This window comes from Daucus carota, chromosome 7, assembly GCF_001625215.2.
Source record: "Daucus carota subsp. sativus chromosome 7, DH1 v3.0, whole genome shotgun sequence".
Taxonomy (NCBI): Eukaryota; Viridiplantae; Streptophyta; class Magnoliopsida; order Apiales; family Apiaceae; genus Daucus; species Daucus carota.
Window position 1 is genome coordinate 2,561,962 of NC_030387.2, and position 20,167 is coordinate 2,582,128.

Here is a 20,167-nt window from a genome sequence, read left to right on the forward strand (position 1 = left end):
TAATATATTATATGGACTTGTAAGATGGTAATAATGATTTAATCTTTTTATTTAAGGAAGTACAATTAAAAAAATCGTGTGATTGATGTGTATATATACGTATTTTTAAAATATAATATACTACCACTCGAGTTTAACAAAGAGAATATTAGCATGTATGTATAAAATATAGACAACAAGATCAAAAGAGAATCAATAATAGAGATCAGGGTATGACAAACCGGGTCAAATTCCAAGTTTTTCCGAAAATCGGGTCAAGTCCCGAATTCCGAATCTGAAAATAAGCCGAAAATAAACTGAATTAACTGCAACAACTTGGGTAAATCACAAGCCCACCACAGGCCCCCCAAAAGATCATGATTTGTTGGTGCAATTGGTAGTAGCCCATACGCCCATATCGCACCTATCTAGCTATTGTGGTACCGGCTGGCTTCGTGTCCCGTCTCTGGATCTCTATTCATTGCGGGATAATATCACCAGCCTTCGTGTCCCCACCTTTGGCAACTTGACTAATCAAGTTTTCGAGAGCTGGCTTTGAATACCATATGTGACAACCTGGATCAAATCCCGAGTTTTTTCCAAAAATCGGGTCAAGTCCCGAATTTCGAATTCGAAAATAAACCGAAAATAAACTGCCCCAACTGTAGCGACTTGGGTAAATCACAAGTCCACCACAGGTCCCTAAAAGATCATGATTTGTTGGTGTAATTGGTAGTAGTAGTACTTATGCTTATAAACTGAACTAAAGTCTCCACACTTCTCAATGTGGGACTAGGGTGTTACAATCGTGTCTCAGTTCTCTTGTTAGTTTCCTGTCTCTTTGAACATCTCCCTATTTTTATGTATTCATTATGGTATATATTTTATATATAATTTATAATTTATTATTCATAGTTTTTTTATATTATACATCGTGATATATATTATTTAATATTTAAAATTTTTTATTTTTCTTTAGCATTATACAATGTTCAAGTTATCATAGTCAGTAAATATGAAATTTGAAATGATCTATTTAATGTTGTATATTAAATTGTTGATGTCTCAATTAATCGATTGTTAATTTGGTATGCAATAACTTTTAATATATTTGAAAAATTTATTAAATACGATTAATTTAAAAAAATTTGATCCACTATTTCCATCTCATAGTTCAAGCATAAGTATATTTTATATAGGGTTATTATAACCGATAAATTAAACCATTGTCAATAATGATAATTAATATGGTTTAAGTGTATATTTTTGTATATTAAACAATCCAATAATCCTAATTTTGAAAAAAACACACTTAATTATCATAATTTAGACATGTTTATAATCTTATTATTTTTAATTTGTTTTAAGATATCCGATTGAAATCCCAATCTGATTCGAGACCCGGAAAAACCTGACGATTTGGATTTGGATTTACCGTTTAATATCTCAATCCGAATCCAATCCGACCCCAAATATAATGAATTAGATATGAATTTCATGAAATCCAAACAAATCCGACATGATTAGTATCCCTACACATATGTTATAACGATGATTCAATATTTATACAAGTGAGCCGTCAAGAGTCAAGGCTCGCATATTCTATTCTGTTTTGAGGAGCAACCACTTACGACTGTCAAATTCTTCCATATATCTGAGAACAGAAATTTGGGCAGTCAATATAGAACCTTCACAATAGTAATAAAACAAATGTTTTCAAGTGCACTTTGAAGAAATATAATCTGACTATCATATATGAGAAAACAACTGAACTGAAAACTAAAACTATGGTGGGTTGGTTGTGACCAAGGAGCCGCCGTCCGCCCATGCGAAAAGTTTGGAAAATGTGTGCATGCTTCATACTGAAGTTTTGCGTACATCTTCGCCGAATACTACCTCTTCCAGCTATGTATATACGTAGTCATTACGTTGGTACAACTGTTCTGTATTTTTTTTTGAAGGAACTGTTCTGTATTTAATTACACCCAAAACAAGTGCAATGCTATTTAAAGAAAATAGCAGGGTTCTTAATGCAAAGTAATCCTGAAAAATTTAATTAATAATTAAAAAAGTGTGATACCTGAAAAATGGATTAATTTTGGAATAAGATATAGTACCAAATATGGGAGAAATATTGTTAATTTAGTATCAAAAATTATTTTTTGATTTCAAATTATAATAATAATCTATTTTAACATAATTATTAGACTTGTTCTAACTAATTAAATAAAATAATATATATTATTATCCGGTGACTGAACCATCAATTGAAAAGAAATACGATATCATAATTTTTTTCACTAAGTATTCAAATTTAGGGGTGTAATCATCGAGCCGTGCCGAGTCGAACAGTACTGCCACGCTCGGCTCGAGCTCGACTAAGAAGTTCGGGTTCAACTCGAGCACGAGTTTGACCGAGTCTTTAATTTTAAGTTCGAAGCTCGGCTCGTCAAAGTTCGATAGGCTCGAGTTCGACTCGAAAGCTCGAATGATGTCATCAAATATTAACAAAAACTTGAAACATGATCGGGTTCGACTCAAGTTCGATCCGATTAAATATATAAAAAGATATAAAAATTAAATATTTTATGTAGTAATTTGGAAATAATATAAAAATAACTATAATAATACATGCTCAATTAGGCTCGCGAAACTCACGAACTGAGTAATATGAAGCTCGAACTCGGCTCGGTAAATTATTTGAATAGCTCGAGTTCGAGTTCGAGTTTGACTCAATTATTTTCGAGCTGAATTCAAAAATTTTACGAGCCGAGCTCGAGCATCTCACGAACTATTCGACCCATTTACACCCGTGTTCAAATTCAACCAGGTTCAACTAATCACCGAATTTTGAAAACAACATATGACTTTATCATACGATTTTTCATTTTTGAACTGGAACATGATTTTAATATAGGCTAGTCTTCTTGATTCCACCCTTTTTATAATAAAACACAGAAAGAAAGACCAGGACTTTCAACGCTTCCTCAAAATAAATTAAAAAACTAAATCATCCTTTTCATGTTTAAAATTTATACAACGATTTCTGCACCAGTTTAACTCTCCTTCCTTGCGTATTCAGGAGCCACCAGCACGTACGCGGAACGGCTGAAGCCTATAAATTGAACATGCACTGCGCCAAAAATAATATCATCAACCACATTTCAAATCGCAACATCAAAACAAGAAAAAAAAAATCATATTATCTAGGTACCAAATGGCTATCCAGATTGTCCCCATTCTTACGTTCATGGTCATTTCTTTCATGCTTCTCAATCTCCTGAAAAAATTGTTCCGAAAATCGAAGAAACTCCCTCCAGGGCCATTCAGGCTTCCCATACTAGGCAACTTGTTACAAGTCACTGGCGCACTCCCTCACCGCAGTCTCTACAATTTATCGAAAACTCACGGCCCCCTCATGCACCTCCAGCTCGGTGAGGTCTCTGCTGTCGTTGTATCGAACCCGAGAGTCGCTAAAGAAGTTCTCAAGACTCATGACCTCTGTTTTGCTGACCGGCCAACGCTTCTGCTTGGCAACATTATTTTGTCGAATTGCAGAGACATTGTCTTGGCGCGGTATGGTGAACACTGGAGACAGTTTCGAAAAATCTGTACCTTGGAGCTTCTGAGTGCTAATAAAGTGAAATCTTTTAGAAATATAAGGGAAGAGGAGGCGCGGGACCTTATTCAATCCATTCAATCAGCGTCAGGGTCTGCGGTTAATGTGAGCGAGAAGGTCTCTAATTTGGCAAACTCGATAACTTGCAGGTCTACAATTGGAAAGAGATGCAAGTACCAACATGAACTCATTGAGGCTACAGAGAATATAGCTTACTGGGGTGCTGGTTTTTTTATGGCTGATTTGTTTCCTTCTGCGCTAGTTTTTCCGGTTCTGAGTGGAATGAAGCCTGCACTTAAGAAGGTTCGTCGAGAGCTTGATCATATATTTGATTACATAATCAATGAACATAAGGAGAAGTTGGCTAGTAGAAAGAATCAAGGAACCAAGCTTGATGCAGAGGATGAGGACCTTGTTGATATTTTGTTGAGGATTAACGACAGTCTGCAACTCGAATTTCCAGTCACTTCCAACGACATCCAAGGCATCGTTCTGGTTAGTAATGCCATTTCCTATTTTTGAAACGGTTTTTCTTGTGTGTGGCCATGACACATGCTAAGCATTAAATTTAAAAGTTTAACTCATTTTGATTGGCTCATATTCCTTAATAATGGTGGACCCCTATACAATAACCACACCGATCAAAATGACCCAAACATATAAAATTTATTGTTTAGCATGTGACATGACACAGACTAGACAAACCCTTTTTGAAATTGATCTAGTGCTTTAAATTTTGTTTATTTTTTCTATTATAAATCTTTTAGCTTACGGTTCTTTTTAATGTGTACAGGACATGTTCACCGCGGGGACTGACACGTCTTCAGCAGTGCTAGAATGGGCAATGTCAGAGCTGATGAAAAAGCCAAGCGTGATGAAAAAGGCACAAGATGAGCTGAGAAACGCCTTAAAGGGAAAGGAAAGTATCCGCGAAACTGACATCCAAGGCTTGAGTTATCTAAAGCTAGTGATCAAGGAAACGCTACGCTTACATCCCCCGGTTCCCCTACTACTCCCTAGAGAATGCAGAAAAGAATGCGAAATTGATGGATATACTATTCCGGTTGGGACCAAAGTGATGGTAAATGCGTGGGCTATTGGAAGAGACCCCGGGCAATGGGTTGATGCTGACAGCTTCATTCCGGAAAGATTTGATGGAAGCTCAGTTGATTACATTGGAGCCAACTTCGAGTTTATTCCTTTCGGTGCTGGACGAAGGATGTGCGCAGGAATCTCATTCGGGATTGCTAGCATTGAGCTTCCTCTGGCGCAACTACTCTATCACTTCGACTGGACTCTTCCTGATGGAATGAAACCGGAGGATTTGGACATGGATGAAACTTTCGGAGCAACTACTAAACGAAAGAACAGCTTGTTTTTGAATGCCAGTCCTCACATTTCTAAAATCGAAGAATGAACCAAAGAAGTCGATATCACCGTTTCATGATTCGATTGTTTTACTCGAGAGCCGAGAGGGCTTGTTTATGTTGTCCAACGACACGCAGTCTTTTAAAACTCTTTAATTAATAGAATGTGTGCTGTAATGAATGTGTGTGTGTGTACGAAAGATTTGTAATTGTCTCCAATTATGTTAAAGAAATAAATGAGTTTAGATTTTTTGGTAAGTTTTGATATGTTAAAGTTCAACATGCTAACACATGTATGTATTATCTAAAAATTACAATTATTTGAACAGGTATCAAGAATCTGTTGTTACTGATCAAGATTGAAAGATTCAACTGATCTTCAGAAAGATTTGCAATAATTGTATCTTTGAGTTGGACATGATTCTCAATTTTATGAGCATCAAATCTCAGGCGATTACCAAACAAGCATAAAACACTATACTAACATGAATCGATTATTTATCAACCCTAGAAAGCAGGGTTGCAAATTAACATGGTCGTTAGCAAACATAAATAGAAATCTTCAATTCCATTTGTATACTAGAAGAATCTGAATCTGAGTTTTCTGTCAGCAGTCTCAAACTCGGTTCATTTAGTTCGGAAACTATTTTTTGAGCCTCAGTGATGAATTTTGTATTATACAAACTGTTGTACTTGTGTCAGCATACATCAACCTATTTTTGAATTGATATTCAAGATTTGAAGCTTTTTAAGATCAGATACCCTGAGATCATATGCAATTAAATAATTCAGATACATAAATCATAACAAGCCTCGAGCTGTAAGAAAGATTTCACTTTATCACATTCAACAATATCAATCTTACATCTATTTCTTCTTTGCATCATCTGAAATGTTTAGAAATGGAACTTTTACCCCCTTTCCCATTATATATATCTTCTCTCATACTCGGCATATTTTTCGTTTTTTTATTCAAAAATTCGAAATGAAAATAGAAATCTAATCTCCCTCCCGGACCACGGAAGCTACCAATCATAGGATATATTCACCAAGTTGCTGGAAAAATCCGGCATCTAGCTCTCAGAGAATTAGCACAAAAGTGCGGACCTGTCATGCACCTGCAGCTCGGTGAAATATCGGCAATTGTTAGTTTAGATTCAAGAGTTGCGAAAGAAGTGCTGAAAACGAATCATCTGGCATCCGCTAACAGGCCAGAATTGTATTCGGCACTATTCTTCTGGCAAATTTCCGTGACATAGTCTTGGCTCTCTACGGTGATTACTGGAGACAAATGCGAAAAATTTGTACAGCGGAACTTTTGAGTGCACACAAAGTGAAGTCCTTCCGTTTCATCAGGCAGGATGAGACATGGCAGCTGTATCAATAAATCAAATCATTGTCGCGATCAGGATCATCAGTTAATATTAGTCACCTGGTCTCGACATTGTCCAATGCAATTGTTTGCAGGTCTACAATTGGAGAGAAATGCAAGTACTAAGATGAGCTTGTGGAATGTGTTGAGGAGATTGCTCAACTTGGTTTCGGATTTTTTATGGCTGATATGTTTGGGTCAATAAAATTTCTTCCTCTGCTTACTGGGATGAAACGTGCCGTGGATAAGATCAGACCGAAGGTTGATGGTTTCTTTGATTATATTATCAAGGAGACAAGGAGCATGAACAGAAATTGAGTAACAGGAAAGAAGGATCTGAAGTTACCGCTGAAGATGAAGATTAGTCGATGTTCTTTTGAGAATTAACCAGGCGTTTTTTTGGTAAGTTTACGTAACTTCAAATCCATTTTACACTAACATATTTTCTAGTGTGCGCCTATTTAGTTAGGTGGTGAATTTCTGTTAGTTTAAGTTTCACTAATGGCCTCCTGAGTGCACAACGAATTTCCATCTATCAAAATATTCCACTTAGATAAAAAATAGTTGTTAGTGTGTGCGAGAAAGACGCTTACACTAATTCAGTTTATAATATCACTGTGATGTCTATGCTCATGTATTAACATTGCATTTTAACTTAATTGCAGGACATGTTCACGGCTGGAACCGACACATCTTCTGCAGTGCTCGAATGGACTAAGACTGAGTTAATTAAAAACCCGAAAGAAATGAAGAAGTTGTAAGCCGAAGTGAGGGAAGTAGGGAAAGGAAAAGAACAAATAGATGAAACGGATATACCAAGAATGAATTACTTAAAACTTGTGGTGAAAGAATTCTTGCGTCTACATGCACCAGTTCCATTGTTGCTCCCACGACAATGTCGAAAAGAATGTGGAATTGATGGATACACTACACTATCCCTGTGGGAACTGTAAACGAACCGAGCTGAGTCGAGTTTTATCGAGTTCAAGTTGGAGTAGAGTTTTTTTTTTACCAAGTCGAGCCAAACTCGATAAGCTTATCGATCTTTTTTTCGGTTCGAACTCGAGTTCGTTAAACACCGAGTCGAGTTCGAGTTTTTAACGTACCGATCCGAGTAGAGCCGAACCGAGTTGATATCGAGCCGGTCAATAAAATTTCTGTTTTCTTCAAATTTTAAAAATTAGCTTTATCTATTTAGTACACAATTTAGAAATTAAGAACTCGAGCTCGTTAACGAGCTGAGTCGAGTCGAACAACTAAAAAACTTGGTTTGACTCGTTAAGCTTATAAAAAATTATTGGCAGTTCGAACTCGAGCCCTAGCTTCATCTAGCGTAGTATTCTGGAGGAAAAAAAAGGTTATCTCAGCAGGTTCAAGTTGGAGGATTGGCACGGGGCATGAAATAAAAATTCTTGACCAACCATGGCCGAATTGTCTGGAGAATCCCTTTATCTCTACTATCTCTCCCTCACTCATTAACCAAAATGTGGCATCTCTGTTCAAAAGTGGCACCAAGGAATGGGACTTGGAGGTGATTGACGATATCTTTGAAGATAGAGATCAACAATGTATTTTAAACACAAGGGTGGATTAGGATCTGAACAGAGATATATTATTCTGGAAATTGGAACACATATGTGTTTATTCGGTTAAAAATGCATATAAACTCTTACAAGATCAGAAAGGGCTGTGGAATGCTGCTGATAATAATAGTTTCTGGAAGCAAATCTGGAACATCAAAGCCCCTCCAAAAGCGTTGAACTTGGTCTGGAGAGCTGCTACAGGATGTTTACCAACCAAGATTATGTTGCAGACGAAGCATGTATTCAGGTTGATGCAATCTGCCAGGTGTGTCATGCGGAGGTAGAATCAATCTTTCATGGCTTAGTAAAATGCAATGTAGCAGCGTTTTGTTGGCAGATTCATGATCCAAACATCAACACGGAAGAGGTCAGAGCTTTCGCGGTTTGGTTGGAGAGAGTTTTATGAGGAAAATCAAATCAAATCAAGGAAAAAATCATCACTCTATGTTGGTCCATCTGGAGATCCAGGAACGATTTGGTGTGGAGTAATAAGAGATGGAGTCCTTTGAAAATTGTTGTTAAAGCTTGGGAGTATCTTTCACAGAGAACAGTAGCCCAGAGTAGACACATTGGGGCACCAATTCAGCCTCCTGTAACAGGAGACGGTGCCATTTACTGGGCAAAACCTCATCACAATGCAGTGAAGATCACAGTGGACGCAGCGACTTTTGAAAACGAAGGAGCCTTAGGTATAGGCTTTATTGCTCGTAACCATGATGGTCATCTGATCCTAGCTAAAACCAGAAGATTTTTGGAGGAGATGAACCCGACTCTAGTGGAAGCAATGGCGGTTAAGGAAACCTTAAACTGGGCGAAAGAAATGTAGTGGCAGGCTGTGGTTATAGAGTCTGATTGTCTAGTGATAATGCAGTTGATCAGAAGTGTGTGTCCTTTGCGAGCTAGACTTGAGAAGATCATTGAGGAGTGCCGAGCATTAGTCAGTGAGTTTAACAACTTGAGTTTGTATTTCATTAAGCGGTCTGCAAATATGTCTGCTCATGAGCTTGCTTGTGTTTCCCTGATCGCGTCTTTGATTTGATATCTGTCCACGCCAACGTTAAACATTGTATCTCTATTTGAGAGAGTAATGAAATTGCATTTTGTCAAAAAAATATACTACATTACTAATTGTTACAATTGAAACACAGGTACATACATTATTTTAATAAATTTAATTGTGTTGGAAATTTGTTTTAATTAAAATTTACTTCATTATTTCAATTTAAATTCATCCAAAGAGTACTCTACTTTGAAATCATTTGAGAAATTTGATTTTAAAAGATTATTAACAAGTCAAATTAATTTCTATTTGTCAAACGCGTGTAATTATTTGAACTTTAGTACATCAATAAATCTATGTGTTTTAAGAAATTTCTCTTAGACATAGCAATTTTTAAAAACTATCACCGTTTGGGTTAATTTAAAAAAAAAAGACTTCTTGCTTAAACTAAAGAAGTATAGTAAAAGTGAGAAATAAATAAGTTAATAAAGTGTTTGAAAAAGAAGTAGAAGCTGTGAGGGAGAAGCTAGCATTCTCAGTTTCTTAAAAGTGCTTTTAATTATTTACACAAACGGGTCAAGCGAAGCAGCTTCTGCTTCTACAAAACAAACAGGCCCTATATGTCATATTTTTAAGTATAAGTAAATACTATTAAAAGAAATTGATTTTATTTTGTGTGAACTATAATAATATATAGCATATAAATGAATAATTTTTATAATGTAGAATAATATGCAGGTTTTAGTTTCAAATTTATAAATTTAGTTAATTTAGTGTAAAAAAGATCACGTGTGTATAAAAATTTAAATTTAATATATTTAGCTCTCTAAGAAAAGAAAATGCCACGTGACTAAAAAAAACATGATCCAGTTATTAGGGAGATTCGTTGGAAAAATATACTAGTGAAAAGATCCAACGCGCTAATTATAATTGGGAAATAACATTATTTTGATTAATATCGAAAATCGAGCTGTACTAGAGTATGTTACAACCTTTTTCATTAATTGTAGCCTAAAACACACAACAGCCATTCAAGTTTACACCAATATGCATGTTAACCCTCAAAGTTCAAAACTGTCCGGTTCAGCCACCGAAGTTACAAGAATGTAACTAGTAGCCACATGAGACAGAGAGTGCATGGCACACTCCCTACCTGAGAGTACCCACACTATGCATGACTCATCTGATGCTCTTAGTTGTTTTCTCCTCCATCTCAGTCCTTTTTACTCCTCCATCAGTCCATCTCAGTTATTATTTCAGTTTTATTAGTTAAAATTATGTTAGTGTTCATCCAGTCCCAATTTCTAAGCTGCTTTGATTAGCAGTGCCTGTGTAGGACGTTGCCCTGGGAAGATGGTCGGGGAAGCTGTGTTTCTCGATCGGTTCTTCTTATTAATACAATACAGTATATAATATATTATTATGATTGAAGTTGCATACATTTGAAATTTGTGTGTAGATTTTTTGTTTTTATTTTGCAAAATCCTGCAGCATATATTATCTGTACAATAGAATAAAAGCATCAAGCTTGGTCCTAAGAGAATATCGTAACATTCAATTTATAAGTTAATCATTATTATAATTTATAATAAATAAAAAAATTAATTTAACACATTCGATGATTTTATTTTAAATCAAACACGTTTATTTTATAATTATAAAATCAAACACATTTACTTTTTAGTTATAAAATCTTTTTGCTAAAAAATATATGTTATTCTTGAATGACCTTTTCATTAAAAATATATTAAAATTATTTTAACAAAATAATAAATATTATAAATCACATAAAGTATAACACGGATTATGAACTAAAATATTATTTAAGAAGGATATTTATGACTATTGGCATATCCGGCTCTATAAAAAAGGGGTCATGCGTGAATTTAAATATGGGCACTTTTTAATAATAAGATACATACTACATAAATATGTTTTATTTTAAATTTAATTAGAACTTGAAACGAAAAACCTTTAACAATACATGTACATCGTCGAACTTTATTTATTTTTTATGTTAAAATATTAATTTATTTAACACAAAAAATAAATAATTATTATAATATATAATTTATGATAAGAAATAAAAATTATATATTATTTATTTTACTAAAATTATTTAACAAATCAATACAAGAGGCTCAAAAAATAATTTGATAAATAATACTTAAATTTAAAATAAAATACTAACATAAAAATATACCAAAAATATACTAAAGGCGCTCTCAAAAACTTTATTAATGAATAATATTGGGTGCATGTTTTAAAAGAATAATGGGTGTTGCTATGGAAGCTATAACACGGTCACGGTGAAAGGAAAAGGGAAAGGTACATGCATCTGTGCGGTCTGCGGACTGCGGAGTATCTGTCAGTGTACTCTCAGGCAAGGAGTGTGTCATGTACTCTCTGTCTCATGTGGCTACTAGTTACATTCTTGTAACTTCGGTGGCTGAACCGGACAGTTTTGAACTTTGAGGGTTAACATGCATATTGTTATAAACTTTAATGGATGTTGTGTGTTTTAGCCTTAATTGTATGCTCCTCACTCCCGCTAATTTTTTATAAGAAAATTTTAGTTTTTCGGATAACTTTTGAAGATTTTTATAATATTTAATTCAATCATTTATTTATAAAATTTTAGTTCATGAATAAATATTAGAATACTATGTTTTCCATTAAATTTTTTTTAAAATAATCTATAAAATGCGTCGAAGTCCGAACTGAACCTCAATGCTAAATGTATACGGCTTACTGAGACTCGCATAATATTATAAGGAATACTCTCTCCGTCTCAATTTACATGTCTCTTTTGTTTTTTTGCATTTCAAAAAATCAAATTGGCTCATTTTTGACAAAACATTAAAAAAATATTTATTTATTATTTTAGAAAATAGATAGTTACATATTAAAATAGATTAGATTTACTTTTCGATGATATTTTTTATAAATTTTTTTCAATTATATAATATATATAAATTTCAGTCAAAATAAGTTAACCGAGTAAAAGTCAAAAGGATGTGTATATTAAAACGGAGGGAGTCTTCAAAGTCTTTTTCCTAACAAAGGCTCGAATCATACTTGACCGCTCACCAAATCTGAGAAGATCTTCTAACAAGAATCTCAGTAAAAAAGCAACCTTAGCAAAATGATCTGTTAACTCTGCTTCCAATTAGTGTATAAATTCCAAATAGTAGTAAACATAGAATTTTAAGATCGGCTGATCAGAACTGAGAAGTGCCTTAAATCGACACTCAGTTGGATTTCATGTGCTATAGCTATATTCTCGAGTGAAAATTTAAAATGAAAATACTCGGCACCAAAACATGTTACATAAATTATTTAGCTTTTTGCACATATCACGTGAATAGTATAAAGTCTACATTAATCCTTCATTTTTCCATATTTTTTTTCTCGAGTGAAAATTTATAATGAAAATACTCGGCACCAAAATATGTTACATAAATTATTTAGCTTTTTGCACATATCATGTGAATAGTATAAAGTCTATATTAGTCCTTCATTTTTCCATTCCGACCTCCGGCAAAAGGGTGCAAGAGCTCTACCACCACACCAATACTTTGTTGGCATCATTTTTCCATTTCTCATCTAGGTATAGTATCTATTTGAATTGAAGAAGCCGAAGTTGTCTTTGGCTTCTACTTTTCTTAACCCGTTTGTGTAAATAATTTGATTTCTACTTTTTTTAACCCGTTTGTGTAAATAAATTAAATACTTTTAAGAAACTGATAGCTAACTTCTCTCTCAGAGCTTCTGTTTCTTTTCCAAACGATTTATTGACTTATTTACTTTTCACTTCTAATATTCCACTTTTTTACTTTAAGCAAAACATCATTTTTTTAACATTGTCAAAACAGCCCTGTGATCTCTTGCCTCGTTCAATCTCGCCGAAAGTGTTTCTTTTGCGCAACAATACTATTCTACATTAGTTTGGTAATTTGTGAGAAATTACGTGAAGGAGATGATTTCGCATTGACTTGTTTATATTTTTGTTTTTTTTTTTAGTTACACATGTGTAGCATGTTATAATTTCGAACACACAAACACTATTGTTTCGTTTCACAAATACAATTATAAATTTATATTTCGGAAAGAGTTAAGCTACACAAAATAAGTTTACTTAGCAACTTAGTTGATAACTACCAGTGCCTGAAAAAAAAAATGATAACTACCGGTGGACTCTCCCAAAATAATATAAGAAGGGCTTTTGGATAAATTTTAAAAAAAAAATATTTCTTATTTAAAATAAAGAAGTTGAACAAAAGTGTGAAATAAATTAAGACTTATAAGTAATTAAACTGTTTGCGAAAAATCATCATTCTTAATTTTTTAGAAATGCTTCATTTTACACAAACGGCAAAAAGAAAAGTAGAAGTCGACTTTTATCAAAAAATCATAAGTAGCATGAGCCAAACCGGCACGAAGCTGAATAGTGTTACATGCGTTAAATTAGATATTTATAATTTTGTAAATATATATGATATGATAATGAAAGTATGATATTTTTATTGATGCTATTTGCGAAAATATGTGTTGTTATTTGAATCAAAACTTAACATATATCATCATCTTCAAAATTTTATATCCGTTTTTATATTTAAAATATTTGTTTATGAAAGTTTGATGCTTTGTAATTGATGGACGCATGGAACCTCTTCTTTCCGAGTGGGGATGATTACGATCGTAGAGTCCCTCGGTGGCAAAACCTTGAGGTTCAGAAATCTAGCATCTGTTATCCTATCCATTTCGCGGATAACAATTTACGCCCGCACTAACCAACGCAAATACTCCCTCTGTTCCTCTCATTTTTTTACAGTTTTTTGCACTGTTCGATATGCATTTTAACGCGCATATAAAACATAGTTGTATGATTTATTTTTGAATTTTTTTTGTTTTGTATAAAAATATAAACATCAAACTTTTATACAAAAGAAAAAAAACTTCAAAATAATTTATCAAACTACGTTTTATGAAAGTATTAGAATGCGTGCTGAACCCCCGTCTCTCAATGTAAACAAATGAAGGGGACAGAGGGAGTAATAAACAACTTGATTTGATAATAGAACCAAAAAGATAATATCTATTATAGAAAGTATGAATATAGATAATCATGGAGTGAAAAGTTATATGGAGTCCCATTTTGTTTGGAGTTTCCGGAATCTCAATCATGCCTCTTCATTTAACTCTCTATCTAACGACTGTAGTTTAATTAGAAATTTATAATAGATAAATTATTAATTACATTATCTTTTCAAATTGAGCGTGTGTAATAGTTTTGACCCAGGATTGTAGCGGTAGTTTATTTTGTTGCTGAGTCTGTGGGAAAGAGATTATTCTACCAATTTGTTTTGCAACGTTTTCTTTCTGTGTTGATTCTACAACGACATTTTTTGTAGGATACGACAACATGTCTAATAAACAAGAAGATGTAAATTTGTGCTTTTCTTGTGGTGTTAATAGTTGTAGAGTATGTGTACAAATTGGGCTCGGTGTTCTGCAAATACTGTATATGAATTATGAGTTACAATCATATTCCCCATTGAATGTACGAATAACGCGCTTTTTTATTAATGCAAAACTTATATTAGTAAGTACATTTGATTTGTGAACTGCGAGAACAAGTTGTGTCCAGCATATTGTATTAATATGCACAAGTTGTGTCTGCATATTGTATTTGTGACTGCAGGAACAAGTTGATGTTCTGCACACGAAGTGGTCTTGCCATCTAAAATTGGACCGAAGAACAATTTTATAGTATACAGTCGAGCTCTGGTTTGAATGATCAAAGAAGCTGCACGATATCAGCCCCCATTAATTTAAAAATCAAAACAGCTGAGCCAATCCCGTGTTGTTAGCGGTTGTGATATGCATGGTAGTTTAGGAGTGAATGTTTAGGAATTATTACAGAGTTTTTAAAATTTAAAATAGCTTAACTGCTTGTGTACTACAAATCGTCGGATAAAGATATGATCCAACAGTGTTGAGAGAGGACTCTAAGAACTCTAAAGAGAATGGGATAAGGACAAATATGTTCATACCTCTTAATATAATGAATATTCGTCAATAATAATTTTCTTAGCGTGCGAAATAAATAATGAAATATTATAAATTCCTACCCATATCCTCCTATCTACTGTCGTGAGTCATCCCGGAATCCTTTCCGGATTTTATTCAGAATTTGTATATGGAATGCTAATCAAAATAGTTAATTGTACTAATCTATCGAAGGTTGATAATGTGAAAGAGAATTATTATGATTTTTTTACCAAGAGATAATTATTATTTCAAATATCAACTAGACAACAAGGGGCCGTACTAATCTATCGAATGTAATTGATAATGTGAGAGAGAATTATTATGATTCTTTTACCAAGAGATAATTATTATTTCAAATATCAACTAGACAACAAGGGGTTTGTTGAATTTCAGTAGTGAGTTTCACCAATAGGATACGGACACTTACGTCACATTTGGAATTGCACAAAAAAAATATTTATCTCAGAGTGGTCTGCGTAAAATTCGAGGAAAACGTCAACGGCAATCGTTTTAACAAAATAAAAATAGAATATCTAGAGATCTTTTAAAATCATTTTTGTTGAAAGTAAAATAAAACGAACATCATGGTGATCAGATAATTTTGTTCGATAAATTATTTTAGTGAGTTCCGATATCCAACCCAATACATATCGATATAGTTTTTTTAATGATTCTGTATCTACACTTTCTGAATCAATACATGTTGATAGTTCTTTTATCTTATGCTGATAGTTCTTTTATCTTATGCGTATCTACTTTTTCAGGAAAATCATTTAAATAATGGTTAAAATAATACTACAATAAATACATAAAAAAAATGTTTATACAGAACCTTGTGACCTTGAGCGTGTTTGTCTGGGATTAAGCCCAGGCTTTAAGTTATCTTTGGCTTTAAGCTGAAAAATGTATGTTTGTGTAATAATTCACAAGTTAGGTTAAAGTCAAAAATAAGCCAGGAGCTGACTTAAAGCCAGAAGTTAGTTGAAGTCAAAATTACCCAAACAGATATTTTAAGCTCTCAACTTATCAAATAAATCGTGTTAAGTCATAAATCATAAACTCAGTCAAATGAGTCGTTATCTGTATGACTGTGTGGGTGTTTGTTTACAGATTATAAGTCCAGCTTCTGGATTATAAGTTATGAGCACTTATTTGTACTGTTTGTGTAATAAGTCAAGAAGCACTTATAAAAAGCTAGGAATGCTAGCTTTTGTTTCAGGGCTTCTACTTATTTCCCAAACACTTTTATCACTTATAAGTCTTATCTTACTTCTAACTTCTACTCCACTTATTTATTTTAAGCAATAAACACTTATTTTAAGCTCATCCAAACGGCCCCACAGCCGAGCAATGCTTGGCCTCATATAAAATGGGTGTGCTTCAAGTGGATAGTTGTGACTTGTGAGAATAATTATTGCTCAACTAATTATTGAACGCCAGTATTTATAAGGAGGCAAACGTGTTTCCTATTTTAATTTTTTCTACGGGGCCTGCTGCTACTGCCAAAGTGCTGCGAAATAGAATTTCACTTTATTCTGCATTACATAGAAAAGCTCCCCCTATGCGTGGGGGTGAATAGCTTTGTGGTTTCGTGGTTATTAGCAGTGAATTGCCTAAAAGTGAGCAAAAGTATGTATGTTAAGATTGTGTTCATTTTGATCGAACGAAAGATTGAGGATGAAATAAACTTTATACTTTAAATTGGTTTCGATAAAAAATATGACTATAATTTTCATTCATTTCATCATTCTATTCCTATTATCTTAAATAGAATTCTAGCTCACATGTTTCAGAAGGAAGTTCATTCCAATTCTACTTTTATTTGCGATTTTCATCAAAAAAATTTAAATACATTCATATTTTTTTTTATTTTTTTTTAACGTAGGAACCCGCAACCGCTACCACATGAACCAAGGTAAACCGCACCTAAGCGCGACATGGTCGAGTGGACCATATATTAGAATGGAGATTTATAATAAGGATCATGTGTATCCATGGCCATATACGCTAATAATAATTTTTAGCTTAGATGGAAGATATTAATTGGTGCGAATCTTGTGTATGCAGATGTCATTGTTATTATTAAAATTGGAACTAATAAAAATATAACTATCTAAAAAGTTACTCTTTTCGTTCTCCGTGATTGTTTACGTTCACTGTATGCACGCATTTTGAGACTCCTATAAAGTATAGTTGTATAATTTTTTTTAATATTTTCTTTTTTGGAATAACAGTTTAAATATCAAATTTTTATTCAGAGAAAAAAATTAAAAAATATATTATAAAATTATATTTTAAATAAATATGAAAAAATGTGCCAAAAAGTAACATAAATAAATAAGGAGTATAGAGAGTATTATTAGTATGTGCACATGGACACGTACCAAATATAATAACAAGTCATTTGAGTCTATATTTACCTTTTTGTTAGGCAAACTCATTATTAGAGTGTTTATTAGAGATTGTACTGACAAGAACGCCTTCTCCAAGGAGAGCCATAGATTCATCGGCTGTCGTTTTCCTTAACTAGCCAAATTTGACTAGCCACTATATTTAAATGAATATCTTTGGCTTTCGATATCCCACCAGCCTATCATAAACGAATGCTTGGTCAACTATATATGCATGTCATTTGTTTAATTTTTGACTAAAGATATATGGATCCGAATCAACATTTCTGACTTATCATCCCCAAGGAAAACTAAATATTTAATATGAATTTTTAAAAATATACAAATTTGCTAATATGTTATTAAACAAAAATTCATCTTATTTTAAAAAAATTTATATTATGATGTATTCTTAAAATATAGTATATTGATGTTTGACTATTTAAAATTTGTCATGCATGGTAGCATGCCAATTTTATAATGAGATACCTTGAAACTTTCCCTCTTCGAGAAGTCGTCTACAATTAAAAATATTCAGATTTATAGATTATAACACACGTAAAGCTCTATAAAACACTTCACTTCCCATTTAACAGGCATCAACCATATCTTAAAGTAACATCTTTTTCTTCCTCTTCATCATCTGAATTTCCTAATAATGGAACTTCCGTCCCCCTTCTCCATTTTATCTTCTCTCATATTCGTCATATTTTTCGTCTCTTTACTCAAAAAATCGAGACGAAAATCGAAGTCGAATCTCCCTCCCGGGCCACGGAAGCTACCATTGATAGGAAACATGCACCAAGTCGCTGGAAAAATTCCGCACCTTGTTCTCAGAGAATTAGCACAAGAATGCGGCCCTCTAATGCACTTGCAGCTCGGCGAAATATCGGCGATTGTTATATCGAATCCACGGGTGGCTAAAGAAGTGCTCAAGACGAATGATCTTGCATGCGCCGATAGGCCCGAATTGATTTTAACAACTATTATTTTGAAAAACTGCCGTGACATAGTCTTGGCTCTGTACGGTGATTACTGGAGACAGATGCGGAAGATTTGTACACTGGAGCTTCTGAGTGCGAACAAAGTAAGGTCTTTTCGTGCCATTCGGCAGGATGAGACATGGCAGCTACATCAATCGATCAGATCATCGATACAATCAGGATCACTAGTTAATATTAGTGACTTGGTTGGTAAATTGGCTAATGCCATAACGTGTAGGTCTACAATTGGAGAGAAATGCAAGTACCAAGATGAGCTTGTGGAGTGTGTTGAGGAGATTGCTCATCTTGGTTCCGGGTTTTTTATGGCGGATATGTTTCGGTCCATAAAATTCCTTCCTCTGATTACCGGGATGAAGCCCGCGTTGGAGAGAATTAGGCGGAAGCTTGATGTTATCTTTGATTATATTATCAAGGAGCATGAGCAAAAATTGAGGAACCGGAAAGAAGGATCTGAAGTTGTGGCTGAAGAGGAGGACTTGGTCGATGTTCTTCTGAGAATTAACCAGACTCAGCGCCTTGAGTTTCCCATTTCTTCGAATGACATCCAAGGCCTTGTTTTGGTAAGTTTTACATATGCTTAATTCCATCTTACATCGTCTTAAGCAATAAAAATTATGGGTTGTTTGAGAATTTGGATTTCATTTGAAATCCGGATTTGATGAAATGATATGTCTAGATACACAAAAAAAAAAAGTTGGATTTGAATTTCATTTGAAACCCAGGACATTCAAATATTAGTATAAAATTCAAAATTTGAAATGAAATACATGTTCCGAAACGCAATCTTAATGACATTAATTAGTTTATAATAACATTTCAATGTGATTGCAGGATATGTTTACGGCTGGAACCGATACCTCTTCAGCAGTGCTCGAATGGACAATGTCCGAACTAATGAAAAACCCGAAAGTAATGAAGAAGCTGCAAGCCGAAGTGAGGGAAGTAGGGAACGGAAAAGAACGAATAGACGAAACAGATATACCAAGAATGAGCTACTTAAAGCTGGTGGTCAAAGAAGCCTTACGTTTACATGCACCAGTTCCATTGTTGCTACCAAGAGAATGTCGAAAAGAATGTGAAATCGATGGTTACACAATCCCCGTAGGAACCAAGGTCATCGTAAACGCGTGGGCAATCGGAAGAGACCCCGAGTACTGGCCTAATGCCGACAGTTTCATACCCGAGAGATTCGAGAACAGTTCGGTGGATTATACAGGGGCTAATTACGAGTTCATTCCGTTTGGCGCTGGCCGAAGAATGTGTGCTGGAATCTCGTTCGGGGTAGCTACCGTTGAGCTTCCGCTAGCTCAATTAGTCTATTCTTTCGATTGGAAGCTCCCTAATGAAATGAAGCCGGAGGATTTGGACATGGATGAGACTAATGCAGCTACGAGCAAGAGGAAGAATAATCTATTGCTAATTGCTACGGATTATCCGATTCGATCCGTGAATTAAATTTTAAATTGAAGTCTTTGTCATACTGTCACGTTAGGAAATAAATTATAGCAGAGAGTTGCCGAGAGTTTATTGTTGTTCAATTTACATGTGTAATATCTGTCGTACTTAATTATTATTCACCAGTAACGAGTAAGGTGCAGAGCTGAGGAACGTACGTATTAATAATTTATCAATCTGGTTACTGAACCACTTGACTGAGTTGCAGGGCCCGGAAGGGTGAGGGGGTGACCATGAAATCTCGATTGATATCCAAAAAATAATATAAATTATTTTTTTTATAATAATTTTCATTTAAATAGTGAAAAAGTTAGCAATAGATCTTATTTAACTTTCACAATATT

General features: G+C 34.0%; 2 protein-coding genes and 1 pseudogene across 2 annotated transcripts; all 3 read left to right on the forward strand.

Annotated features, from left to right (window-relative positions):
- The first annotated feature begins 3,124 nt into the window (after positions 1-3,124).
- On the forward strand, positions 3,125-5,223 carry LOC108194229 (cytochrome P450 CYP71D312). Its single transcript, XM_017361163.2, has 2 exons — positions 3,125-4,093; positions 4,392-5,223. Exons 1-2 carry the CDS (start codon positions 3,197-3,199, stop codon positions 5,013-5,015), a joined length of 1,521 nt encoding a protein of 506 aa, XP_017216652.1. The 5' UTR covers positions 3,125-3,196; the 3' UTR covers positions 5,016-5,223.
- A 644-nt stretch (positions 5,224-5,867) lies between these two features.
- LOC108194425 (cytochrome P450 CYP71D313-like) lies at positions 5,868-8,746 on the forward strand (annotated as a pseudogene).
- Positions 8,747-17,939: 9,193 nt separating this feature from the next.
- Positions 17,940-19,952, forward strand: LOC108193281 (cytochrome P450 CYP71D313). The gene is made up of 2 exons (XM_017359876.2): positions 17,940-18,928; positions 19,200-19,952. Exons 1-2 carry the CDS (start codon positions 18,023-18,025, stop codon positions 19,821-19,823), a joined length of 1,530 nt encoding a protein of 509 aa, XP_017215365.1. The 5' UTR covers positions 17,940-18,022; the 3' UTR covers positions 19,824-19,952.
- Positions 19,953-20,167: the final 215 nt, after the last annotated feature.